At 43.5% G+C, this 27,043-nt stretch overlaps 1 protein-coding gene across 5 annotated transcripts in view; it reads left to right on the forward strand.

Moving 5' to 3' along the window:
• LOC118359796 (E3 ubiquitin-protein ligase MIB2-like) overlaps window positions 1–27,043 on the forward strand; it is an 83,678-nt gene that overhangs the window by 4,376 nt on the left and 52,259 nt on the right. For 3 of the 5 annotated variants that reach the window (XM_035738537.2, XM_035738538.2, XM_035738539.2), the window contains exons 1-3: window positions 2,520–2,678; window positions 17,716–18,105; window positions 25,945–26,116. In XM_035738537.2, coding sequence (XP_035594430.1) covers window positions 2,612–2,678; window positions 17,716–18,105; window positions 25,945–26,116 — 629 coding nt within the window. In that variant the 5' untranslated portion in view covers window positions 2,520–2,611. Of the gene's footprint in view, window positions 1–1,011; window positions 1,729–2,519; window positions 2,679–17,715; window positions 18,106–25,944; window positions 26,117–27,043 lie in introns of those variants that run through there. The other 2 variants (XM_035738541.2, XM_035738540.2) reach the window with 2 other exon arrangements.

Genomic DNA, 27,043 nt, shown 5'->3' on the forward strand with positions numbered 1-27,043 from the left:
AGCTTTCCGGCTAGTAACAGTGACTAAGGTTCAGGGCACTGGGCGGAGGCCGGCTAGTGGTGACTATTTAACACTCTGATGGCCGGGAGATAAACAGCTTCAATCAGTCTCTCGGTCCCAGCTTTGAAGCACCTTTATTGTCTCCTTCTTCTAGATGGTAGCGGGGTGACAGGGGTCCTTGATTATTTTCTTTGCCTTCATGTGACACAGGGGACTGTTTAAGTTCTGGAGGGCAGGCAGTGTGCCCTTATGCATTCGGCTGACCGCACCACCCTCTTTAGAGCCCTGCGATTTGCGGAAGGTGCAATCGCCATACCAAGCGGTGATACAGCCAGACAGGATACTCTCAATGGTGCATCTGTAGAAGTTTGTGATGGTCTTAGGGGCCAAGCCAAATTTCTACAGTCTCCTGAATTTGAAGAGGCACTGTTGCGCCTTCTTCACCACACTGTCTGTGTGAAGGGACCATTTCAGGTCGTCAGTGATGTGCACGCTGAGGAACTTGAAGCTTTTGACCCTCTCCACTCTGGCCCCGTCGATCTCAATCTGCTGTGTGGCGCACCACAACCCCCTGCTCCTCCTTTTCATTGGCTAGTTGGCAGTAGGAATGTCAGCTGCATATTAGGTAGCTTGTTCATGAGCTAGTGACTGTTAGTAGAATGGCTGGCTGCAAAATGCACTGCTCTGTCCGGTCCATGCCCTCCACAGCTGTGCCCATTACTGTATTACTGTGCTGTTCAAGGCTGTGAGAACACACACTACCCCCATTTCTCTTCCACTTCCCTTGCTATACCTCAACACACGCACACACACAAACAGACTCAGGTCTACTCACAGTCCGTGATTGGAAATTGGAACCAATGCCAGGTGCTCATTCTTCAAGTCCCCATCCATCCTGCCCCTTTCCTAACACAGAAAAGCACAGCCTTTCTCCAAACACTCTGCCCCTCCCTTCCCCCAGCTCTCGCTGCCCCTCCCCCTCATCTCGGTTCTCCGGCTGTCTGTTCACTGGCAGCAGAAAGAGAGAGAGAGGTGTCCCTGGGTATGGAAAGGAAGCTGTGCAGTGCAGTGTGTAAAATACGCACACAGGCATAGTGTGTTGGTGAGGGAGACGACGCATACCCGTGTGTGTCACCGGTGTTCGACAGTAACAACGGATTTAGCAGCTGAAGAGAATCCCGTCCGCCTGTGTGAGAGTGGGTGTGTACGTGTGCATGCATGCACGCCAACCCGAATGGCCTGCCTGGGCAGCCAATTTCCTCACTGCCCTCCTCCTCTGATAATCTCTGCTGACACTGCACACAAAGGACTAAACGCTGGCCGCATCCTCCAGAAAGACCCTCTTCACTCTGCTTATCTGTCTGTCTCGTTCCGATTACCCACAACCAGGCTGGCTACAGGGAGGATGCTGCTGCCGTAACGCTGTATGCCTGCTTCTACATCACCTCTTGTTACTGGGCTGCTACCTCCTTCCTTCACCTTCTCCTCTGCTGGTCCATTCTGCTGGTCCAGTCCCCCTCCACCACAGCACAGCGCTCTAGACCCAGGATCCTCCCCCCTCTCAATCTCTCACTGGAGGTGTTCCTAGGTTGCTGGTAGAACCGCTGCATGCTCTCTTTCTCCTCACCATCTTGCGCTGATCTGAGGAGGCTGTCGCCGCTGCCTCCTCTCCTCCTCCCCTGTTTTTTTGTCTCTCGCTGACTGTGCCGCACGCGTCTATTCCAACAGGTAAACCTGCGAACCGAGCCACAAATGTGTAGCCGTGACACAATATTTCACAAAATTGGCGCTAGTTTCAATGAGAATGATATTTGGAAATTCAGACAGTAATGTTGTGCCTTATCACACTTCTGGTAATGCAGTGCATGTGTTGCTTTTAATGTTGCTATAGCTATTTAATTGTTTCGGTTTGAAGGATCACTAAAATTAGCAGTGTCTTTTGAAAACATGGCTGTATCCTGGAAACGTTTGTATTTTTTTAAAACTTTGAAATGGAGCATGGTGACCATCTTATTAGATTTATTTTCTTTATTGATAAATCGGACAGGACTGTCTTTTTCAGTAGGGCACAAGGAATGGTGGACAAGTGAAATATTTTAATATTATATATTACTAATAATACTATTTTATTGTTTGAGATTGAGGTGGCAAATCTCAGAAAACTGTTTAGAAATTATGAGTTAGACTAATTTCTCACGTGAAAGGTATGCTATTTGATCATACATGTGCCCAGCTATGAGAATCATTTTACACATGTAATTTAATTACCTCAAAATGTGAATTGATCTAAGGGCCTACTCTAAATATTCAAAGCTATCATCAGTAGGCCTACTTCTGTAAGTCATCAGTGATATGAATGCAGTTAGTGATACAGGACTACCATGGCGCTATTGCTACAACCCTTTGACAGACTTTCTTTACCTTGTTTTTTTGTCACAGATAGAGAGTCCAGCATGTTCCGTTCCAAAAACAAAGAGCAAACTTCACCCCAAAGCAAATACTGTAGGATAGAAATGGCTTGAACATGTATATTCCTCTGATAACAGGATGACTGGTCCATAGTGCTAAGACAGTCACATTGACAAGGCAATGACACAGCACAAAGCTGCTCATGGTGTCCTGCGACTCTGGAATAGAGCTCTTTGAGATGTTCAGGAGTGGGATGAAGATCATGGGGAGTGAGTTTACTTCTCTTTTTACAAACCAGTGGATATACGGACTCAATGTTGCATTATTTGGAGCTTTGATATAATACAGAAATATAATACAGAAATATAATACTAGTAGGGTTGGGTACTGTTCAGGCTTCTGTTCAGATATTGTGTTTATGACTGTTATGTGGTTTGTGATAATTGTTCAGAGGCTCTGGGATGCAAAAATTGCTTCTTTCTCAGTCACAGGGTGTCCAGTGAGAGTACATTGAGTTTTTGCCACATTCTTGCAATTTTCAATATGACTTAGGCCTAATTACACACCAAATTATACAAAAATAAATATATATATATGACGAACACTGCTTTACTCCAGTTGGAATATACTGATACAATGTAAACAGTCAATAATTACCTTGTACAGCAAGTTACATCAAATCAAAACTAGGGAAGTCACGAGCCAGAAATGGAAAACTGCAAATTAAGTTGGTCCAGTGTTTTAGCCAGGGTGAGCTACGTGATGCAATCTTGCCAGATGGTTTGTTTATCCAGTATCAATATTAATTTTCAGAAAACCCTGCATCACCAGATGTTTCTGACATGCGTCAGTTCCATCAAGATTCCACCAAGTACCCAGCCTAATTCTAGCAATACACACAGCCTATATGGGGCGGCAGGGTAGCCTAGTGGTTAGAGCGTTGAACTAGTAACCGAAAGGATGTAAGTTCGAATCCCCGAGCTGACAAGGTACAAATCTGTCGTTCTACCCCTGAACAGGTAGTTAACCCACTGTTCCTAGGCCGTCATTGAAAATAAGATTTGTTCTTAACTGACTTGCCTAGTTAAATAAAGGTAAAATAAAAATATACTTCAAAATGTGTGTATGTCTAGCCCTAGCATAGGCCTATATGATTAAATAAATTATTATCCAGATAAGATGTAGATGGGCATCAGATGTTAGTGTGATAGAATATGATAACATGGCCATGTGGGCACTTAATGTGAAGCATTTTATCACACTGTTGAAATTTAGTCAAGTCAATCAAATGTTCACAGTAAGGTATTGGTCAGATATAGCATTTTTTCCCCGATATTTGTTATAGACGGGCAAAGAATCAGAAAAATGTAATTTAGGCTTGGGTAACTTTGAATATTTCGCTATTGATAAATCTGAGTCAACTTGCATTCAGCCCATGCACCTTGCCTCATATATAATGCTTAGAATTGTGGGGAAGGGCCACTCTTTGAAATTAGTGATTTTCATTAGTAATGTTTATGATTAATCCACCTATACAGGGTTGGAGACTTGGGTACGCTATGTGTCTTGTGCACTGTTATCAGAAAATGCCCTTTAATTTAAACTCTTATTATGCACCTAGAGAGTATTACCTTGGCGGTATGCTATTTCGGTCTCTGTCCGAGTGTGTGTGTACGTGTGTGTCTGTGTGTGTTGGTGACGTCAGCTTCACAAGGCCAACATCCCGGAGTCGCCTCTTCACGTTTGATGTAGAGACTGGTGTTTTGCGGGTACTATTTAATGAAGCTGCCAGTTGAGGACTTGTGAGACGTCTGTTTCTCAAACTAGACACTAATGTACTTGTCCTCTTGCTCAGTTATGCACCGGGGCCTCTCACTCCTCCTTCTATTCTGGTTATACACAGTTTGAGTTGTTCTGTGAAGGGAGTAGTACACAGCGTTGTACGAGATCTTCAATTTTATTGGCAATTTCTCACATGGAATAGCCTTCATTTCTCAGAACAAGAATAGACTGACGAGTTTCAGAAGAAAGTTATTTGTTTCTGGCCATTTTGAGCCTGTAATCGAACCCACAAATGATGATGCTACAGATACTCAACTAGTCTAAAGAAGGACAGTTTTATTGCTTCTTTAATCAGAACAACAGTTTTCAGCTGTGCTAACATAATTGAAAAGGGTTTTCTAATGACCAATTAGCCTTTTAAAGTGATAAACTTGGATTAGCTAACACAACATGCCATTGGAACACAGGAGTGATGGTTGCTGATAATGGGCCTCTGTAGCCTATGTAGATATCCCATAAAAGAAATCTGCCATTTCCAGCTACATTAGTCATTTACAACATTAACAATGTCTACACTATATTTCTGATCAATTTGATGTTATTTTAATGGTAAAAAAAAAAGTGCTTTTCTTTCAAAAACAAGGACATTTCTATGTGACCCCAAATTTTGAACGGTAGTGTATATTTCTCATTACACCACCTTTTCTGAATATTTGTTTTTGTCAAAATTACTTGTGTATAGCCTACATATTATTATTATTATTATTATTATTATTATTATTATATTTGGATAAAGCACAAAAGACACACTTTCAGATTAAGTCAAAATTACTAAAGTATACATTTTATGTTTCCTAATGTGTCCTAAATATTGGTGCATTATGGTAATGATTGGCAGGTTTCTGAAATGAGAATTTATGTTTTGGTAGTTTGCCATTGAAAAACTGTACTGAGCTCTATTAGGGATTCATTAACCCAGTACATCATCAAACTGTGTCATTTGTTAATGCCAAATGACTAGCATAATTCTAAAATCACTGATTTTAATGCAATTGACTAAAATACCTTATTTTAGAATAAGTACTGTAATTACTTGCATGTACTTTCAAAAGTTTGGAAACACCTACTCATTCAAGGGTTTTTCTTTAGTTGTACTATTTTCTACTTTTTAGAATAATAATAAGACATCAAACTATGAAATAACACATATGGAATCACATGGTAACCAAAACAACTGTTAAAACCTCTCTGGGATATGTGGGACGCTAGCGTCCCACCTGGCCAGAAGCCAGTGAAAATGCAGAGCGCCAAATTCAAATGAATTACTATAAAAATCAAACTTTCAAATCAAATCACACATGTAAGATACCAAATTAAAGCTACACTTGTGAATCCAGCCAACATGTCAGATTTCAAAAAGGCTTTTCGGCAAAAGCAAACGATGCTATTATCTGAGGGTAGCACCACCGTAAACAAAGAGAGAAAAGCATATTTCAACCCTGCAGGCGCGACACAAAATGCAGAAATAAAAATATAATTCATGCCTTACCTTTGACGAGCTTATTTATGTCCCATAAACATCACAAATGGTCCTTTTGTTAGATTAATTCCGTCTATATATCCAAAATGTCAATTTATTTGGCGAGTTTGATCCAGAAAAACACCGGTTCCAACTTGCGCAACGTGACTACAAAATATCTCAAAAGTTACCTGTAAACTTTGCCAAAACATTTCAAACTACTTTTGTAATGCAACTTTAGGCATTTTTAACGTAAATAATCAATCAAATTGAAGACGGGATGATCTCTGTTCAATACAAGAAGAAAACAAACTGTAGCTAGCTTTCTGGTCACGCGCCTCTATCTAACAGTACACTTGAAGTGACCCTCGTTCTGAACAGTGCTACTTCATTACACAAAGGAAAAACCTCAACCAATTTATAAAGACTGACATCCAGAGGAAGCGGTAGGAACTGCAAGAAGGTCCCTTAAAAATCTGGATTCCCAATGAATACCGATTGAAAAGAGAGTGACCTCAAAAAAAAATCAATGGTTTGTCCTCTGGGTTTCGCCTGCTAAATAAGTTGTTATACTCACAGACATGATTCAAACAGTTTAGAAACTTCAGAGTGTTTTCTATCCAAATCTACTAATAATATGCATATCTTATCTTCAGGGGGTGAGTAGCAGGCAGTTGAATTTGGGCATGCATTTCTTCCGGACCCCCCCTGTCACCAAGAAGTTAAACAATCGATTTTCGATTCTTCAAAGTAGCCGCCCTTTGCCTTGCTGATAGTTTTGCCTACTCTTGGCATTCTCTCAAACAGCTTCACCTAGAATGCTTTTCCAACAGTCTTGAAGGAGTTCGCACATATGCTGAGAACTTGTTGGCTGCTTTACCTTCACTCTGTGGTCCAACTCATCCCAAACAATCTCAATTGGGTTGAGGTCGGGTGATGGTGGAGGCCAGGTCATCTAATGCAGCACACCATCACTCTCCTTCTTGGTCAAATAGCCCTAGCACAGCCTGGAGGTGTGTTGGGTCATTATCCTGTTGAAAAACAAATGATAGTCCCACTAAGTGCAAACCAGATGGGAAGGCGTAAATAATTTACTCTCCGACAGTGTCACCAGCAAAGCACCCCCACACAATCACACCACCTCCTCCATACTTCACAATGGGAATCACACATGTGGAGATCAGGATGATCACCTACTCTGCGTCTCACAAAGACACAGCGGTTGGAACCATCTCAAATTTGGACTCAGCAGACCAAAGGACAGATTTCCACCGGTCTAAGCAAGTCTCTTCTCATTGGTGTCCTTTAGTAGTGGTTTCTTTGCAGCAATTCGACCATGAAGGCCTGATTCACACACTCCCCTCTGAACAGTTGATGTTGAGATGTGTCTGTTACTTGAACTCTGAAGCATTTATTTGGGCTGCCATTTCTGAGGCTGGTAACTCTAAATGAACTTGTCCTCTGCAGCAGAGGTAACTCTGAGTCTTCCTTTCCTGTGGCGGTCCTCATGTGAGCCATTTTCATCATAGCGCTTGATGGTTTTTGCAACTCAAATCAAAGTTTGTTTGTCACGTGCACCTAATACAACAGGTGTAGTAGACCTTACAGTGAAATGCTTACTTACAGGCTCTAACCAATGGTGAAGTGTGTGTGTAGTAGGTAAGTAAAGAATTAAAACAGTAAAAATACATTTGAAAAAAAGAGTAACAAGGCTATACACAGACACCTGTTAGTCGGGCTTATTGAGGTAGTATGTACATGTAGGTATCGTTAAAGTGACTATGCATATATGATGAACAGAGAGTAGCAGAAGCGTAAAAAGAGGGGTTGGCAGGTGGTGGGACACAATGCAGATAGCCCGGTTAGCCAATATGCGGGAGCACTGGTTGGTCGGGCCAATTTAGGTAGTATGTACATGAATATATAGTTAAAGTGACTATGCATATAAGATAAACAGAGAGTAGCAGCAGTGTAAAAGAGGGATTGGGGGGGGCACACAATGCAAATAGTCCGGGTAACCATTTGGAGTTTTATGGCTTGGGGGTGAAAACTGTTCAGAAGCCTTTTTTGTCCTAGACTTGGCACTCCTGTACCGCTTGCCATGCGGTAGTAGAGAGAACAGTGTGTGGCTGGGGTCTTTTGACAATTTTTAGGGCCTTCCTCTGACACCGCCTGGTGTAGAGGTCCTGGATGGCAGGCAGCTTTGCCCCAGTGCGTACGGCCCAGTACATCACTATCTGAAGTGCCTTGTGGTCGGAGGCCGAGCAATTGCCGTGCCAGGCAGTGATTCAACCGGTCAGGATGCTCTCGATGTTGCAGCTGTAGAACCTATTGAGGATCTCAGGACCCAGGCCAAATCTTTTTAGTTTCCTGAAGGGGAATAGGCTTTGTCGTGCCCTCTTCACGACTGTCTTGGTGTGTTTGGACCAATCCAGTTTGTTGTTGATGTGGACACCAAGGAATTTGAAGCTCTCAACCTGCTTCACTACTGCCCCGTTGATGAGAATGGGGACGTGCATCTCCTTAGTCTTGGTTACGTTGAGGGATAGGTTGTTATTCTGGCACTACCCGGCCAGGTCTCTGACCTCCTCCCTATAGGCTGTCTCGTCGCTGTCTCGTCGTTGTCGTACAACTGCACTTGAAGAAATGTTCAAAGTTCTTCAAATTTTCCGGTTTGACTGACCTTCATGTCTTAGTAATGATGGACTGTCGTTTCTCGTTGCTTATTTGAGCTGTTCTTGTCATAATATGGACTTGGTCTTTTATCAAATAGCCCCATCTTCTCTATACCACCCCTACCATGTCACAACACAATTGATCGTCTCAAACGCATTATGAATGAAAGAAATTACACAAATTAACTTTTGACAAGACACACCTGTTAATTCAAATCCATTACAGGTGACTACCTCATGAAGCTGGTTGAGAGAATGCCAAGATTGTGCAAAGCAAAGGATGGCTACTTTGAAGAATCTCAAATATAAATATTTATATTTGTTTAACACTTTTTTTGGTTACTACTACATGTTATTTAATCGTTTTGATGTCTTCACTATTATTTTACAATGTAGAAAATGGTAAAAATAAAGAAAAACCCTTGAATGAGTAGGTGTGTCCAAACTTTTGACTGGTACTGTATGTGGGGTATGGACCAAAAACAGGTACACATGTCAAAATTAAGGATATCCTCCTTTTAGTGCTAAACTCCAGATTGTGGCTTTAAGTAAATTTAAAATGGGGTTTATACACCCATATTTCCTGACAATCCCTACTTAATCAATAACTGATGTTTCACAAAAAATATGTATAAGTAGTGGTCCTAGTAAATCATTCAAATTACCTAGTTCTGGCAGATCCTGGCTGACTGGTGGCTCCGGCAGATCCTGGCTGACTGGCAGCTCTGGCGGATCCTGGCTGAATGGCGGATCCTGGCTGAATGGCGGATCTAACGGATCCTGGCAGCTCTGGCGGCTCCTGGTTGACTGGCGGCGCTGGCGGCTCCTGGCTGACTGGTGGCACTGGCTGACTGGCGGCTCCTTGCAGACTGGCGGCACTGGCGGCTCCTTGCAGACTGGCGGCACTGGCGGCTCCTTGCAGACTGGCGGCACTGGCGGCTCCTTGCAGACTGGCGGCACTGGCGGCTCCTTGCAGACTGGCGGCACTGGCGGCTCCTTGCAGACTGGCGGCACTGGCGGCTCCTTGCAGACTGGCGGCACTGGCGGCTCCTTGCAGACTGGCGGCTCCTTGCAGACTGGCGGCTCCTTGCAGACTGGCGGCACTGGTGGCTCCTTACAGACTGGCGCTGGGCAGACGGGCGGCTCAGGCGGCGCTGGGCAGACTGGCGACTCTGATGGCGCTGGGCAGACTGGTAGCTCAGGCGGCGCTGGGCAGACTGGCGACTCTGATGGCGCTGTGCAGACGGGAAACTCCGGCAACGCTGGAGAGGAAAGCTCTGGCAGCGCTGGACTGATGAGCTCTGGCGCCTCTGGAAGGAGGGGCGGGAGCTCTGGCAGCGCCGGACAGGCGGGAGACTCCGGCTGCGCTGGAGAGGAGGAAGGCTCTGGCAGCGCTGGACTGAGGAGCTCTGGCGCTTCTGGAATGAGGGGCGGGAGCTCTGGCAGCGCCGGACAGGCGAAGCGCACTATGGGCCTGGAGCGTGGTGCTGGGCCGAGGACACGTACAGGAAGCCTGGTGCGGGGAGCTGCCACCAGAGGGCTGGTGCGTGGAGGTGGTACTGGATAGACCGGACCGTGCAGGCGCACTGGAGCTCTTGAGCACCGAGCCTGCCCAACCTTACCCGGTTGAATGCTCCCGGTCACCCTGCCCGCACTGGGCTATGCAGGCGAACTGGGGACACCGTGCGCAAGGCTGGTGCCATGTAAGCCGGCCCAAGGAGACGCACTGGAGACCAGATGCGTAGAGCCGGCTTCATGACACTTGGCTTGATGCTTACTCTAGCCCGGCCGATACGAGGAGCTGGTATGTACCGCACCGGGCTATGCACCCGCACTGGAGACACTGTGCGCTCCACAGCATAACACGGTGCCTGCCCGGTAAGCACAGGAAGTTGGCGCAGGTCTCCTACCTGGCGTTGCCATACTCCCTGTGTGCCCCCCACCAAGAAATTTTGGGGTCTGACTCTCGGGCTTCCTTGCCAACCGTGTTCCCTCGTATCGCCGGCTCCTCTCTCCGGCTGCCTCTGCTCTCCTAAGTGCCTCCACCTGTTCCCATGGGAGGCGATCTCTTCCAGCCAGTATTTCCTCCCAAGTGTAACAACCCTTGCCGTCCAAAACGTCTTCCCATGTCCATTCCTCCTTTCGCTGCTCCTGCTGCCGCTGCCTGTCACCACGCCGCTTGGTCCTGTTGTGGTGGGTGATTCTGTAACGGTTTTCTTGAGTAGAAGGAGAGGCGGACCGTGGTTATTATTCAAAACGCAGCGTGGTTATTATTCAAGGTTCTTTAATAAAGAAACTATACATGAATAGACTAACAAAACAAGAAATGTGAAAAACCAAAACAGCCCTATCTGGTGCAAACACAGAGACAGGAACCCACAAAACCCAACACAAAACAGGCTACCTAAATATGGTTCCCAATCAGAGACAATGACTAACACCTGCCTCTGATTGAGAACCATATCAGGCCAAACATAGAAATAGACAAACCAGACACACAACATAGAATACCCACCCAGCTCACGTCCTGACCAACACTAAAACAAGGAAAACACACAAGAACGATGGTCAGAACATGACAAAACTACAGCAACATATTTTGTTTTATTCAAATAATTTAGATTTTTCTAAAGTAACATTTTATAAGTGACCCAAGATTTTAAACTGGGCGCATTTCGGTAATGACAATTTTGGGGTGAAATGTACAAAATTCTAGGGAAATGTTGATTTAAAAAAAACTAAGCATCTTAGTCTTCAGAATGATAGTTGATTGTGGCAGATGCATCATGGTTTTCTAACGATTTGTTACTGCCATGGATAAAACTGGTTTGGCCCACAAAATAATATGGACCTCTGCTGTGTTGGTGATGTTGGGTTTTGGCTTGCTTGCGCTCTTGCTTGCTTACAGTAATTATAGGAGGATACAATTTGGTGGCTGAGAATCCTTTTGAATAACCTGGTTGTCCTTTATGGCTGCCCTACTCCTTTTTCATGTTGATTTATTGATTAGGTTCTAAACGTGGTCCACCTAGAAGTCTGCTGTACACCTTTGTGGGAAGATCCGTTTAGCATGCCACAAATGTAACCCATTGATTGTGAATATCGATTCCCAGTTTTTCTTTGGTCCGATGTCAGCCAACTAGCCACTGTATCCTACTGGGTTGAGCTAAGCTCCCACTGTGGAACAGTGTTCTTCTAAAGCCAGGATAAGGGCTCGTTGTGTAGGTAGTCACCCCCAGATTCATCCATGCTGGGAGTGTACTTGGCACAGTCATTCCTAGTCCAATTTGAATTCTGATTAGATATCAGTATGCTCTGGCAGGATGGTGAAATCCCTGCCTGATCAAGAGGCACAAGCATGGAGGGAGATTGGTAGGCAAATGTCTCCTTTCCCTAATCTCCATAGATCTCTCCATCCAAAGGGTGCATCTCAGTCATTTCAATTATCCCAACCTTTTCTGTTCCAGGGACCAACAAATCACTGTCAATCTCTTTAGGACAACCAGTCAAATTTATCAGTGAATATACTGTAACAGATTAAAGGTTTTAATATTGTTATAAACAATTTGCATTGTGAAAAGTAAATGTAAAATTGCTTATAATTCCATTAGCCTAATACTCCCATGTCTCAACTGTGAGGCCTATTCTTTTTGGAAGAAACATATGTTAAAAACATTCGGACCACCTGCAGTAGAAAACAACTGGCCTAGACAATCTCTTTATCCTAGTTTATTTTCCTGAATCAAGGGTGATCTGAAACAACTGCTAGGATTTCTAATTTATTGTTTTCACCTCACCGGTAGATCAGAGCAAATGGAGAAGAGGAGCCAAGGATAGGAAGCTACTTTAGACTATCGATACTCACCCGGAGGCTCCCCTTAAACACAGTGTCAGATGACTGGCAAGAGCTATTAATCCAGTGAAGGCAGGCTAAACTGTGATTTTAGGGCTGGAGAAAGAGAGTATGAGCAGCCTGCTTGTTCTCTCTCTGATTCCCCCCCACTCTGTATGTTTTCACGCTTAAGCAGATACCTTTAACACACAAATGACACAGTAATCTCTGTAAACATACAAATATAATCTCAAAAGTAGTATAATAATTTTGTTCGGCCTATTGCTGCTGGATTAAGATGGATTTAGGCCGACACTAAACCAAGTATCTGAATACTTATCATGGGATTAAGACTAAATTAGGCACCAACAGAAAATGCACTTGGTCTACATTGTCAGTTGTATCAACCAGGGTGAATAAATGTTGTTTGTAAGCATAAAGCTTCATAGGTAGTGTTGTATGCATGGGTTGATAATAGTTGCAGGTTCTGTCTGTTATTGGAAGCTGTGAGTGTTAAATAGTCTTTCCAGTGAGAAGTGACAATTAAAGGGAGAGCTGTAAAAAGTTCAGAACTTCTGTAGATTAGGCTACATGCTTGGTTTTAACAAGGGAAAATGTCAAATTTGAGTATGTTTCACTTTGCGATCCATTTGTGACAGGTTTTTATTGGATTCGTCTCTGCTTTTTTCTTGTCCTCACACAAATGCACAAACAAAATTCTGTAGGCCGTTACGTAAAGGCTGCAAGCCCACAGTAGGCAGCCCAGGCAGGCAGATGAGGAGGATGCAGAGAGACAGGCTGATCTAGTGTGCTCCACATCTATAGGCGGCTGGACTGCCTGCCTCTATCTATGCAGTAGCTCCCCCTCGATTCCCCTGTGTATGGTAGACACAGACCGAAGCTGCATCCAGGAATGCCATCACCAACATGATCAACGTAAATCAACCAAAGCCAAGCATTTGTTGGCTGAGGGACAACCGAGGTAGGCCTCCCCTACTTCAACAACGGTAGGGTCATTGTCCGTGGTTAACTCAGCAGTTTAAAAAAGGTGACTGTGCTTTTTAGCCTCTTATTGTGGCTGTGTAGACAGACAGTGTTTCAACAACCGGTCAACTGAGACATTCCTCCTAGTGGTTAAGAGCATTGAGCCAGTAACCAAAAGGTCACTGGTTTGAATCTCCAAGCCGGCAAGGTGGAAAAAGGTCCTTTAGCAAGGCAGTTAACCCCCAACAACAACTGCTCCCCAAGTGCTGATGACGTCGATTAAGGCAGCCCCCCGGACCTCTCTAATTCAGAGGGGTTGAGTTAAAAGCGGAAGACACATTTTGGTTGAATCCATTCCGTTATGAATGGATTCAACTGACTACACTCACACACACACACACACACTCACACACACTCAAATTTGACATTTTCCCTTGTTAAAACCAAGCATGTAGCCTAATCTACAGAAGTTCTGAACTTTTTACAGCTCTCCCTTTAATTGTCACTACACATGACCAAAAGTATGTGGACGTGCTCGTCGAACATCTCTTTCCAAAATCATGGGCATTAATATAGACTTGATCCTCCCTTTGCTGCTATAACAGCCTCCACTCTTCTGGGAAGCCTTTCCACTAGATGTTGGAACATTGCTGTGGGGATTTGCTTCCATTCAGCCACAAGACCATTAGTGAGGTCGGGCACTGATGTTGTGCAATTAGGCCTGTCTCTCAGTCGGTGTTCCAATTCATCCCAAAGATGTTCGAAGGGTTTAAGGTCAGGGCTCTGTGCAGCCCAGTAGAGTTCTTCCACACCAATCTCAATTGATTTCTGTATGGACCTCACTTTGTGCACGGGGGCATTGTCAGGCGGAAAGGGCCTTGCCCAAATTGTTGCCACAAAGTTGGAAGCACAAAATCGTCTAGAATGTCATTGCATTCTGTAGTGTTAAGATTCCCCTTCACTGGAACTAAGGGGCCTAGCCCGAACAATGAAAAACACCCCCAGACCACTATTCCTCCTCCACCAAACTTTACAGTTGGCACTATGCATTCGGGTAGGTAGTGTTCCCCTGGCATCCGCCAAACCCAGATTCATCCATCGGACTGCCAGATGGTAAACCGTGATTCATCACTCCAGAGAACACGTTTCCACTGCTCCGGAGTCCAATGGCGGTGAGCTTTACACCACTCCAGCTGACACTTGGCATTGCGTGTGGTGATCTTAGGCTTGTATGCGCCTGCTCGGCCATGGAAACACATTTCATAAAGCTCCCGACGAACAGTTCTTGTGCTGACGTTGCTTCCAGAGGCAGTTTGGAACTCGGTAGTGAGTGTTGCAACTGAGGACAGGCGTTTTTTACGCGCTTCAGCACTCTGTGGTCCCCTACTGTGAGCTTGTGTGGCGTACCACTTCGTGGATGATCTGTTGTTGCTCCTTGATGTTGCCACTTCACAATAACAGCACTTACAGTTAACTGGGGAAGCTCTAGCAGGGCAGAAATTTGATGAACTGACTTGTTGGAAAGGTGGCATTCTATGACGGTGCCACTTTGAAAGTCACTGAGCTCTTCAGTAAGCTCTTATGTAGATTGCATGGCTGTGTACTCTATTTTATACACCTATCAGCAAATTCACAAATTTGAAGGGGTGTCCACGTTATTTTGTGTATATATAGTTTAGATATCCCCTTTCCCTATGCTAAAGTAGGCCATATATGCAGCCTGACTGGCTGGCTGTCTGACTGGTGGGCTGTCTGATTGGCATACCTCTCTTATTTGTGAAAGTTCCTGCCATTCTGCCAACGCAGTCCTCCACATGAATAAGCACTTCCTTCCTGCGTTTGTTGGGTTTCAAGTGGCTGCTGGGCACTAATGCTACATGCCATAGTGTCATGATGAGGGCATGACTGTGTGGCAGACTGTGGCTGCTGTGTCATGTCAGGGGTACAGAGGAAAGCAGTGAGCGTGTTAGGGGAGTCTAATGTCCAGCTGCTCCTCTATGAGTCAGCCCATGTCACACAGCATGGGGCTCAGTGAATGTTGAGAAAGGGACAGGATAAAATCACAGGGCTTCAGTACATGGGTTATAATGAGACAAAAGGCTTGCTGCTGCAGTGTCACTGACAGTATCTCTGGGAGTGGTGTAAAGCTCTCTGATTATTGAGACCATAGAGATCCTGGCTATGTAATAAACTGTCAAAGTCCCAGAATGTGGTGACAATAGCATCCGTATTAGTCAGGGAGAAATCCAAACCAATTTAATTGGAATGAATGGCAGAAGAGGCATAATCCGGATTTTATTTACACAGGAAAATGGAAGTAAGGCATGTGATCTATCAGAAAATGTGTAATAGAATTATTGTTACCCAATAATATTGTCATATAATTATAAATATGGGTTATATGGGTTTTAAACAAATGTTCTGTGATATATACAGTGGCAATAAAAAGTATGTAAACCCTTTGGAATTACCTGGATTTCTACATAAATTTGTCATAAAATTTGATCTGATCTTCGCCTTTGATCTGATCTTCATTTTAGTGGGGGAGCAATATGTGTTGGACTGTAGAGTGAAGGAAAAGCAGCCAACAAGTGCTCAGCATATGTGGAAACTCCCTCAAGACTGTTGGAAAAGCATTCCAGGTGAAGCTGGTTGAGAGAATGCCAAGAGTGTGCAAAGCTGTCTACTTTGAAGAATCTCATATCAAATACATTTTGATTTGTTTAACACATTTTTGGTTCTACATGATTCCATATGTGTTATTTCATAGTTTATATGTCTTCACTACTATTATACAATGTAGAAAATAGTCACACACACAAAAAAAAAACTTGAATGACTCGGTGTGCCCAAACCTTTGACTGGTACTGTGTATATATAGCCTCTAAAATATATGTATAAAGACATTTCAACATTTTTGTTTTCTTGAAAAGCTATTATATGATACAATATCAGTACTTGTTGCATTTACAACTTGTCAAAGTCCAATCAACTGATTTCAGCCAATAAATGGCTGTGGATTGACTGCATTGTTTGAATGGAGTGTTAGCATATTGGCAGTTAATTAGAAAAAATGATGGAATCATGACTCTAAAACTGTCTGGCTAGCTAGCTAACAGAGTGCAGATTAAAGGTGCGTTTCGTAAATTCACTCGGCCATCTACTCCAATTTCAGAGCGCTCTCATCTGAGTGTGCCAGAGCACAGAATAACTGATGAATTTACGAACGTTCAACACCTGTTGAATATGGCCAGTGTCGGTAAACGTCAGCAAAAAAACATAATTAAATTGTTGCCCGCAGCACAGTTACAGTGACCAATGCTCTGGATAACATGAAAACAGCCTAACCAGCTCTGCAAGGGCGAGTAAAATGGTCAGTGAGTTGTTTTTTCATTTGTGTCTGGAAGTAGCTAGCCAACGTTAACCAGTTAGCTAAGGTGCTGGACTGCCGTTGTGAGGTCAGAATGCTTGGATCAACCTTACTCCTCCGAGAGCGTCCAGTGTGCGCTCTGAATGTTCCGAGAACGAAACGCTCTGAATTTAAAAACAGACAATCTAACAATGCTCTGAATTTACGAATACCCAGAGCGCACTCTGAGAGCACTCTGGCACTCCAAAATGAATTTATTAACACAACCATATTCTTAATGAATTATTTTTCACTATCTTATCAATAGAAATAGAATGGAATTCAAGTCAATGATGGCATAATGGATGGCCTCCTGAGTGGCGCAGGGATCTGAGGCACTGCATCAGTACAAACCCGGGAGACCCATGAGGTGGCGCACAATTGGCCCAGAGTCGTCCGGGTTAGGGGAGGGTTTGGCCGGCTGAGATGTCCTTGTCCCATTGCGCTTTAGCGACTTCTTGTGGCGGGCACGGTAGCAGTGCGGGGTTTTTCAGAGGACGCATGGCTCTCGACCTTCGCCTCTCACGAGTCCGTACGGGAGTTGCAGCGATGGGACAAGATTGTAACTACCAATTGGATATCATGAAATTGGGGAGAAAAAGGGGTGAAAACTACCATTCGACATTACCATGGAAATTATTGCATCACAATACCAGGCAGCCATTGCAAGTGTACCCATGAGTTTACCAGTCAAATTGCCAGGGTTAGAGGTTCCAAGCCCATTATATTTCTGTGATCTTATCACAGCACTGGCAAACCATGGTTTACCAATTCCCTGACAAACATGGCTGACATTTATCCCATCATAAGACGGTCCATGTCCATTCTAGTGTTCTATTTCCTAATTCTATGATTGAGACCATTGTTTTAGGGCTTAGGCTGACTTATTTTTAAAAAATGGTCAAGATCATGAAATTGTTTACAAATGAAGAAGTGCCGGTGAATGGCCAATCTGAGCTAGCCTATTTACAGAAAAAGATGCTTGGCTGCAATAACTATTTGTCACAAAATGAAAACTCATGCCGGTTTTCATTCACATCTCTGCTCGTAGACAGCGGCCCAATTGATTAGACATATTTTTCTTTCTCTCTCCTTCTCCCGTCAGTCACCCCTGATCTGGTCCCGGAGCCCCTGGTGCTACCTGTGGTGCCCTCCCTGCCCTCTGTGCTGGTCCGTCCTGCCCTTCACAGGCCCCGGAGGCGCAACAACAGCAGCAGCAGAAGGGACCCTACCAGGCCGCGGCCCTTGGGCCCGGCTGGCCCGAGAGGCAGCATGGAGGTGGGCATGCGCGTGGTGCGTGGTCTGGACTGGAAGTGGGGAAACCAGGATGACAGTGAGGGTCACTTGGGCACAGTGGTGGAGATCGGGCGTCAAGGCAGCACCACCACACCCGATAAGACGGTGGTGGTACAGTGGGACAGCGGCACGCGCACCAACTACCGCACAGGATACCAAGGCTCCCACGACCTGCTGCTCTACGACAATGCCCAGATCGGTGAGCATAGCACCCCACCTCAGCTGTTTACACACATATAGACTATGTACTTACAGTGAATTCATAAAGTATTCAGACCCCTTCACATTTTGTTACATTACAGCCTTACTCTAAAAATGATTAAATTGTTTACCTCATCCATCTACACACAATATCCCATATTGACAAAGTGAACATGTGTTTTTAGAAATTTTTGCAAATGTATTAAAAATAAAAAAACAAATATGTATTCAGATGCTTTGCTATGAGAATCGAAATTGAGCTCAGGTGCATCCTGTTTCCATTGATCATCCTTGATTGGAGTCCACCTGTGGTAAATTCAATTGATTGGACATGATTTGGAAAGGCACATAGCTGTCTATATAAGTTCCCACAGTTGACAGTGAATGTCAGAGCAAAAACCAAGCTATGAAGTCAAAGAAATTGTCTGTAGAGCTCCGAGACAGGATTGTGTCGAGGTACAGATCTGGGGAAGGGTACCAAAAACAGACTGGCCTCCATTCTTAAATGGGAGAAGTTTGGAACCACCAAAACTCTTTCTAGAGCTGGCCGCCCGGCCAATTTGAGCAATCGGTGGAGAAGGACGTTGGTCATGGAGGTATGCCAATCAGGAGTTTGCCAAAAGGCACCTAAAGGGCTCTGACCATGAGAAACAAGATTCTCTGGTCTGATGAAACCAACATTGAACTCGTTGGCCTGAATGCCAAGCGTCATGTCTGGAGGAAACCTGGCACCATCCCTACGGTGAAGCATGGTGGTGGCAGCATTGTGCTGTGGGGATGGTTTTCAGCGGCAGGAACTGGGAGACTAGTCAGGATTGAGGGAAAGATTAGCTAAGAAAAGTACAGAGAGATCATTGATGAAAGCCTTCTCCAGAGCGCTCAGGACCTCAGACTGGGGCGAAGCTTCACCTTTCAACAGGACAACGACCCTAAGCAAACAGCCAAGACAATGCAGGTGTGGCTTTGGGACAAGTCTCTGAATGTCTTTGAGGGGCCCAGCCAGAGCCTAGACTTGAACCCGATGGAACACCTGAAAATAGCTGTGCAGTAGCACTCCCCATCCAACCTGACAGAGCTTGAGAGGATCTGCAGAAAAAATTGGGAGAAACTCCCCAAATACAGGTGTGCCAAGCTTGTAGCGTTATACCCAAGAAAACTTGAGGCTGTAATCGCTGCCAAAGGTGCTTCAACAAACTACTGAGTAAAGGGCCTGAATACTTATGTAAATTTGATATTTCTGTTTTTTTAATATATTTTTTATACATTTGCAGAAATGTCTAAAAACATGTTTTTGCTTTGTCATTATGGGGTATTGTGTGAAGATTGATGAGGGGGGGAAATGGTTGAATACATTTTAGAATAAGGCTGTAACATCGCAAAATGTGGGAAAAGTCAAGGGGTCTGAATGCTTTCTGAATGCGGTGGATATACTGTGCAGTGCCTTCAGAAAGTATTCCCACCCCTTGACTTTTTCCTCATTTTGCTGTGTTACAGCCTTATTCTAAAATGTATTCAACCATTTTCCCCCCTCATCAATCTTCACACAATACCCCGTGGAATTATGTTTTGTGAAATTTTTACAAATTAATAAAAAATGAAAAGCTGGAATGTCTTGCGTCAATAATTATTCAACCTCTTTGTTATGGCAAGCTTAAATAAGTTCAGGAGTAAAAATGTGCTTAACAAGTCACATAATAAGTTGCATGGACTCACAAAGAAGGGCATCTACTGGTAGATGGGTAAAAATACACTGAGCAAAAATATATACGCAACTTGCAAGAATTTCAAAGACTGTACGGAGTTAATGTTCATATAAGGAAATCTGTCAATTAAAATAAATTCATTATGGATTTCACATGACTGGGAATACAGATGCATCCATTGGTCACAGAACCTTTTTTTAAAGGTTGGCATGGATAAAAAAAAAACAGTCCGTTTCTGGTCTGACCACCATTTGCCTCATGCAGCGCGACATCTCCTTTGCATAGAGTTGATCTATTGATTATGGCCTGTGGAATGTTGTCCCACTCCTCTTCAATGGTTGTGCGAATTTGCTGGATATTGGTGTGAACTGGAACATGCTGTCTTACACATTGATCCAGAGCATCCCAAACATGCTCAATGGGTGACATGTCTGGTGAGTATGCAGGCCATGGAAAAACTGGGACATTTTCACCTTCCAGAAATTGTGTACAGATCCTTGCTCCATGGGACCGTCCATTATCATGCTGAAATATAAGGTGATGGAAGCAGATGAATAGCACGACACTGGGCCACAGGATCTCGTCAAGGTATCCCTGTGCACTCAAATTGCCATTGATAAAATGCAATTTTGTTCATTGTCCGTAGCTTATGCATGTCCATATCATAAACCCACCGCCACCATGGGGCACTTTGTTCACAGCATTGACGTCAGCAAACCACTCACCCACACGATGCCATACACGCCATCTGCCCGGTACAGTTGAACCTAGGATTCATCCATGAAGAGCACACTTCTCCAGCGTGCCAGTGTCCATCGAAGGTGAGCATTTGCTCACTGAAGTCAGTGAAACTGCAGTCAGGTCAAGACCCTGGTGAGGCGATGAGCATGCAGATGAACTTTCCTGAGAGGTTTTTTGACAGTTTGTGCAGAAATTCTTAGATTGTGCAAACCCACAGTTTCATCAGCTGTCCAGGTGGCTGGTCTCAGACAATCCCGCAGGTGAAGAAGCCGGATGTGGAGGTCCTGGGCTGGCGTGATTACACGTGGTCTGCGGTTCTGAGGCCGGTTGGACGTACTGACAAATTCTCCAAAACCTGTGTAATGATCATGCTGTTTAATCAGCTTCTTGATATGCTACACCTGTCCAGTGGCTGGATTATCTTGGCAAAGGAGAAATGCTTACTAACGGGTATAAACACATTTGTGTACAATATTTGAGAGAAATACGCTTTTTGTGTGTATGGAACATTTCTGGAATATTTTTTTTCAGCTCATGAAACATGGGACCAACACCTTTACATGTTGCTTTGGCTTTTTTTATGGTGGTTTTGGAGCAGTTCCTTGGTTTTGGAGCAGTGGCTTCCGGCCTTTAATTTTGTCGATATAGGACTTGTTTTACTGTGGATATAGATACTTTTGTGTTCCTCCAGCATTCTTCACAAGGTCCTTTGCTGTTGTTCTGCGATTGATTTGCACATTTCGCACCAAAATACGTTAATCTCTAGGAGACAGAACGCGTCTCCTTCCTGAGCGGTATGACGGCTCGGTGGTCCCATGGTGTTTATACTTGCGTACTACTGTTTGTACAGTTGAACGTGGTACCTTCAGGCGTTTGGAAATTGTTCCCAAGAATGAACCAGACTTGTGGAGGTCTGCAATTTTTGTTCTGAGGTCTTGGCTGATTTATTTTGATTTTCCCATGATGTCAAGAAAATAAGCACTGAATTTGAAGGTAGGTCTTGAAATACATCCACAGGTTTCCTCCAATTGACTCAAATTATGTCAATTAGCCTATCAGAAGCTTCTTAAAGCCATGACATAATTTTCTGGAATTTTCCAAGCTGTTTAAAGGCACAGTCAACTTAGTGTATGTACACTTTTGACCCACTGGAATTGATACAGTGAATGATAATTGAAATAATCTGTCTGTAAACAATTGTTGGAAAAATTACTTGTGTCGTGCACAAAGTAGATGTCCTAACCAACTTGCCAAAACTATAGTTTGTTTACAAGAAATTTGTGGAGTGGTTGAAAAACACGTTTTAATGACTCCAGTGTATGTAAACTTCCGACTTCAACTGTGTGTGTATAAATATTTGCTGCGAAGAGACCGATATCGCTTTTGGTCGCAGGTTCAGGAATGGCTTAAGAATTGCTGTAACGCTCAATGAGTGAATAGGTGTGGAGTCAGGCGCAGAGAGCAAAGGATGTGGGAAAAAACACACTTTAATGTCCAAAAATAAAAGGAAAAAAATAGTATACCCAAACAGGCGTAACTATAAAAACAATATAGTACCCTTAGGTCAAATACCAGGACAGCGAGAAAACCCAACAAACAATAACACCTCTCACAAATACAGAAAAAACAAGCCCGCACAAACAGAAGCGGGCTGAACGAACTTAAATAACCCCACCCTAACAACCAAACAATGAACAGGTGAAACCAATTAGACAAAACCAAACGAACACGGAAAGGATCGGTGGCAGCTAGTAGACCGGCGACGACGACCGCCGAGCGCCACCCGAACAAGAAGGGGAGCCACCTTCGGTAATATTCGTGACAATTGCAACATTTACCTGGAGCTAACTCTGTAAATCGCACTGCTGGGTGATTTGAAAAGTTTATAGTCAATCGATCAATAATATAATACTTTTAGAAAGAAGAAAATCTTTCATTTACAATCTGTAGAAACTATGAGAATAGAAAGGTTCAGAACTTGTGTGAATTTCGCGTCTTGGAAAAGTTTGGTTTAGGTACCGTGTTTGTAAATTTGATAAAATCACTCTACAAATCTCCTAAAGCTAGGATTGCTACCAATGGGATTACTTCCTCCTCTTTCCCTCTTTATAGGGGGAACAGACAAGGTTGCCCAATTAGCCCCCACCTCTTTGCCCTCGCCATCGAACCGTTGGCTGAGGCTATTAGAACGTGCCCTGACATACATGGCTTTGAGGTAGGCCCCCATACCCATAAATTATCACTCTTTGCGGACGACCTTATCTTATTCCTAACAAACCCAGAACACTCCCTCTCTCATTTGCAGATCCTACAACAGTCTTTCTCTGGATATAAGGTCAATCTTGATAAAAGCGAAATCTTACCGTTGTCTGTCTTTGACCATCATACCATCAAGCACAAGTTTCCTTTTAGATGGTCGCCTATGGGCTTCACATATTTGGGCATAATGGTGGATGGTAATCTGAACAACATCTATAAACTCAATCTGGCCAGTTTGTTGCAAAAGGTGGAGGTTTACCTTTGTAAATGGATGGACTTACCTCTCACTCTACTGGGTAGAATCAATGTAATTAAAATGAATGTCCTGCCCAGGTTTCTATATCTGTTTCAATCTCTCCCTATCCCTGTTCCCGCAGCATTTTTTTCCTCTCTCGACAAGCTGACCAGACGGTTTATCTGGCACGGCAAAACCCCTAGGGTTGGCCTGGATAAACTGACCCTTGATTACAGTCAAGGGGGCTTAAACCTCCCCAATTTTAGAATGTACTAATGGGCTGCACAGTCTAGGTTTCTGGCTCAGAGGTTTGACAATGGTCCCTCTCCCTCATGGTTGAACATTGAAAAGCTTGAGGTAAATGATGACACTGGGGCAGATTTGTTTTACAAATGGGACAGAAAATCTATAAAAACCATCACAGACAACCCTTTAATCATACATTCTGTCCTGGCATGGTGCAAACTGCATGAGATGTTCGGACGAGGGGGATTCCTTTCCCCTAAAACCCCTTTATGGAACAATAGATTGATCCCTATGTTTTTCCAGAATAGTAACTTTAGACCATGGTCTGATAAGGGGATCACTCTTCTGGAACATTGTTACGAGGAGGGAGTTCTTATGTCTTTTGATCAGCTGAAACAGAAATACCACTTGCCTAACAGGGACTTCTTTAGCTACCTACAACTACGAAACTTTATTAGGGTGACTCTCAAGGGACAATGGAATCTACCTAAGATGTCACCTATTGAACAACTCTGCCACGCAGACCAACCACTGTTCAAGACCATTTCCGGTGTTTACAATGCTCTTATGTCAGGACTAACACTGCCTGGGCTAGATAAACCCTGACTTAGATGGGAGAGAGATCTGGGTATTGATCTTGATGAGGATCTATGGAGTGACCTGTGCAGGGATGGGGTTACATCCACATTGAACTCCAGATACAGACTGATCCAGTTTAATTTCCTCCATCAGTTCTATATCACCCCATCTAGACTGCACAGGTTCAACCCAGATATCTCCTCGCTATGTTTTAGATGTGGCTCAGATGAAGGAACATTCCTCCATGCCACTTGGCAGTGTTCAAAACTACACGGTTTCTGGCAGGGGGTATGCGATACCATATCCTCAATTCACGGGGTTGCATTCCCTTTAGACCCGGAGGTCTGTCTACTGGGTAACTTTACTAACACCAATCTTAGGCAAAGCCATACTATAAAGCTAACAGAAATATTGCTAGCGATTGCCAAGAAATGTATTGTCTTGAAATGGAAATTGGATTCCTCCCTGCCAGTTGCAATGTGGCTTTCGGAAGTTAATAGTTGTATCCCTTTGGAGAAAATCACTTACTGCTTGAGGAATAAGTTAAAAGACATTTTACAGAATTTGGCAACCTTTTATTGACTATATGACTATATGGAGAATCTCCCCCCACATCTCATTGATTGAATCTATATATAATCCTAACATAATGTTTCACACGTAATGTATATTATGTAGCCTACGGCAGGTGATCCAATGTCTCGTTATTTTTTTATTTATTTTAAAAACAATTATTTTTATTTTTTATGTTTTATTATTGTATGTTTGTTTATATAACTATAATTATAATTTATCTTTGTTACGTTCGTCTGTTACTGTCACTTTGTCCTATCGTTGTCTAATATCTTTTCACTTTTGTTTTGAATGTTCAAAAATTGGAATGCAAAAATTAAATATTTAAAAAAAAAATGTTTTTAAGAACTTGTGTGAAACATCATAGCAGATTAGAAAAATATATTGCAAATGGAAATCAAAACTGGATGGTGTTAAGAGATAGATGGGAAGTGTTGAGTGGAGCTGAAGGGGGAGACTAAAAACAACAAGATAACTAATGTAAAATAAACTGGTCCGTAAAATGTTTATAGGTTCAGAACTTTTGTGAAACAGCACAGTTAAAAATATATTGCAAATAGAAATCAAATCTGGATGGTCTTCAGAGATAGATGGGAGGGGTTGAGGGTAGCTGACAGAGGGGATCCAAATGAAACAAAAAGTGAACTGTTGTCAAATACATTGTGTCCGTAAAATGTATATAGTATGACTAAGCTGGAAGTAGAAGCCTAAGTGTTGTTGTCCATTGGTTTACTCCAATTAGGGGAGGGGTGGTAGGAATAGGGGAACACACATAAAAACAGAAAACAGGATGCACCTGAGCTCAATTTGGAGTATCATAGAAAATGTCTGAATACTTACGTAAATAGGGTATTTCTGTTTTTTTATGAATGTGCAAAAATGTCTAAACCTGTTTCTCTTTGTCATTATGGGGTATTGTATGTAGATTGATGAATGAAAAAAAAAACAAATGTAATAATTTTTAGAATAAGGCTGTAACGTAACAAAATGTGGAAAAAGGGAAGGGGTCTGAATTCTTTCCAAATGCACGGTATCTAATGTATTGTTTGTATATCATTTGTTATTTTTAGGTATTGGTCTCATCTTTGTGACTCAAGCAAGGTTCCTCAAGCTCATGTTTACTCAGCATCGCAGAGCAAAGGGCATCTCTCTCCATCTCCGTTTCTCTCGACTCAAGCAGGAGACAGGCAATACAGCCCGGTTTTAGAATCGGCTGTATTAGAATTGAATGCCAAGTGCTAATGCAGGATTCATCTGCATTTTCCCCATTAAAACAGAATTGTTCTGCCTCAGAAGTCAATAATGCTTCAATTAATGTAGCGAAAGCAAAGAGGAGAAGGAGAGTGAGAAGGGGGAGGAAGATTTGCATCTCTCGTCATCTCTGTCATCAGTTTACTCTTCTCATTTGCTGTAATGTGAACTAATTCTGGACTGGCTTGTCTTAACCTCCTTCAACCTCGCTCTGACTTTCTCGCTCTCTCTCCCCTTTTCTCTGTCGCAGGTGTGCGCCACTCCAACATCATCTGTGACAGCTGCAAGAAGCATGGCATCATGGGGATGCGCTGGAAGTGCAAGGTGTGCTTTGACTACGACTTGTGCACGCAGTGCTACATGAACAACAAACACGACCTGGGCCACGCATTTGAGCGCTATGAGACAGCCCATTCCCAACCGTGAGTACCATACCCCCCCCAAACTCTCCATTCCTTCAAAACCCTGTCTCCAAATTCACTTGGGTGGATTTCTGTTCAAATTCGCTTCAAAATACAGTGTGTGATTTGCAGAATTTGATTACAATTTGTTTTACTTTTCAAATAATAACTTGTGCCAGATTAACTTGAGAGGAACCGTTCTAATTGTCCCTGTGTCCCTGACTCCCCTAAGTTGATTCCCATTATCTCCTCTGCCTGCCTTCTGTAATTAAGTGATCATGCCAGAGAATTGCCAATCTTTGGAGGATATATTGGCATAGCTGTTGTTAGGCCCGAGACGATGTCGAGGGCCGGAAGACCATGCCAATATATCCTCCAAACAATGGCTTCGAGGGCATTATCACTTTTATACAAGTACGTTAATTATCCCCTCCTCTCTCCTCATCCAGTCTTCTGTATCAGTTCACAGTAAAGCTCCCAGCCCCTACAGGCACTGTCTGAATGTCAGCTGGGTGGACAGTTCCCTTTATAGTATTGGGTGAATCTCATGGCACACTGAATTTAAAATGGGGCACAGAATTCTTCTACTAGTCCACCAGTGAAGAGCCAGCTCAAACTTCTGTATTCCTTTGTGTGCTCGCTGGTGAATGTGTTTCTGGGCTTTTTGAAGCTTGAGACTGAATTTCTCAAGAATTCTCCATTCATGTAGTATAATACACTTAGTATTACACAGACACGGGCTGATCATCTGGCCAGGAGCTAAAACTCAAAATGGGAGAACAACACTTAAGCAAATATGTTCAGTGATGCCATGCAGAATACTTTTGGCCAATAGTACAGTAATTCCTTATGTGGAACCGATTCCCTCTTATCTGTGATCGGCACACATTTCATCACATAATTAGTTCCCTCAAATGAGTGAAGCCTTTTAGAGATCATAGACATTGT

Source organism: Oncorhynchus keta, chromosome 27 (assembly GCF_023373465.1).
Source record: "Oncorhynchus keta strain PuntledgeMale-10-30-2019 chromosome 27, Oket_V2, whole genome shotgun sequence".
In the NCBI taxonomy this organism is placed as follows: Eukaryota; Metazoa; Chordata; class Actinopteri; order Salmoniformes; family Salmonidae; genus Oncorhynchus; species Oncorhynchus keta.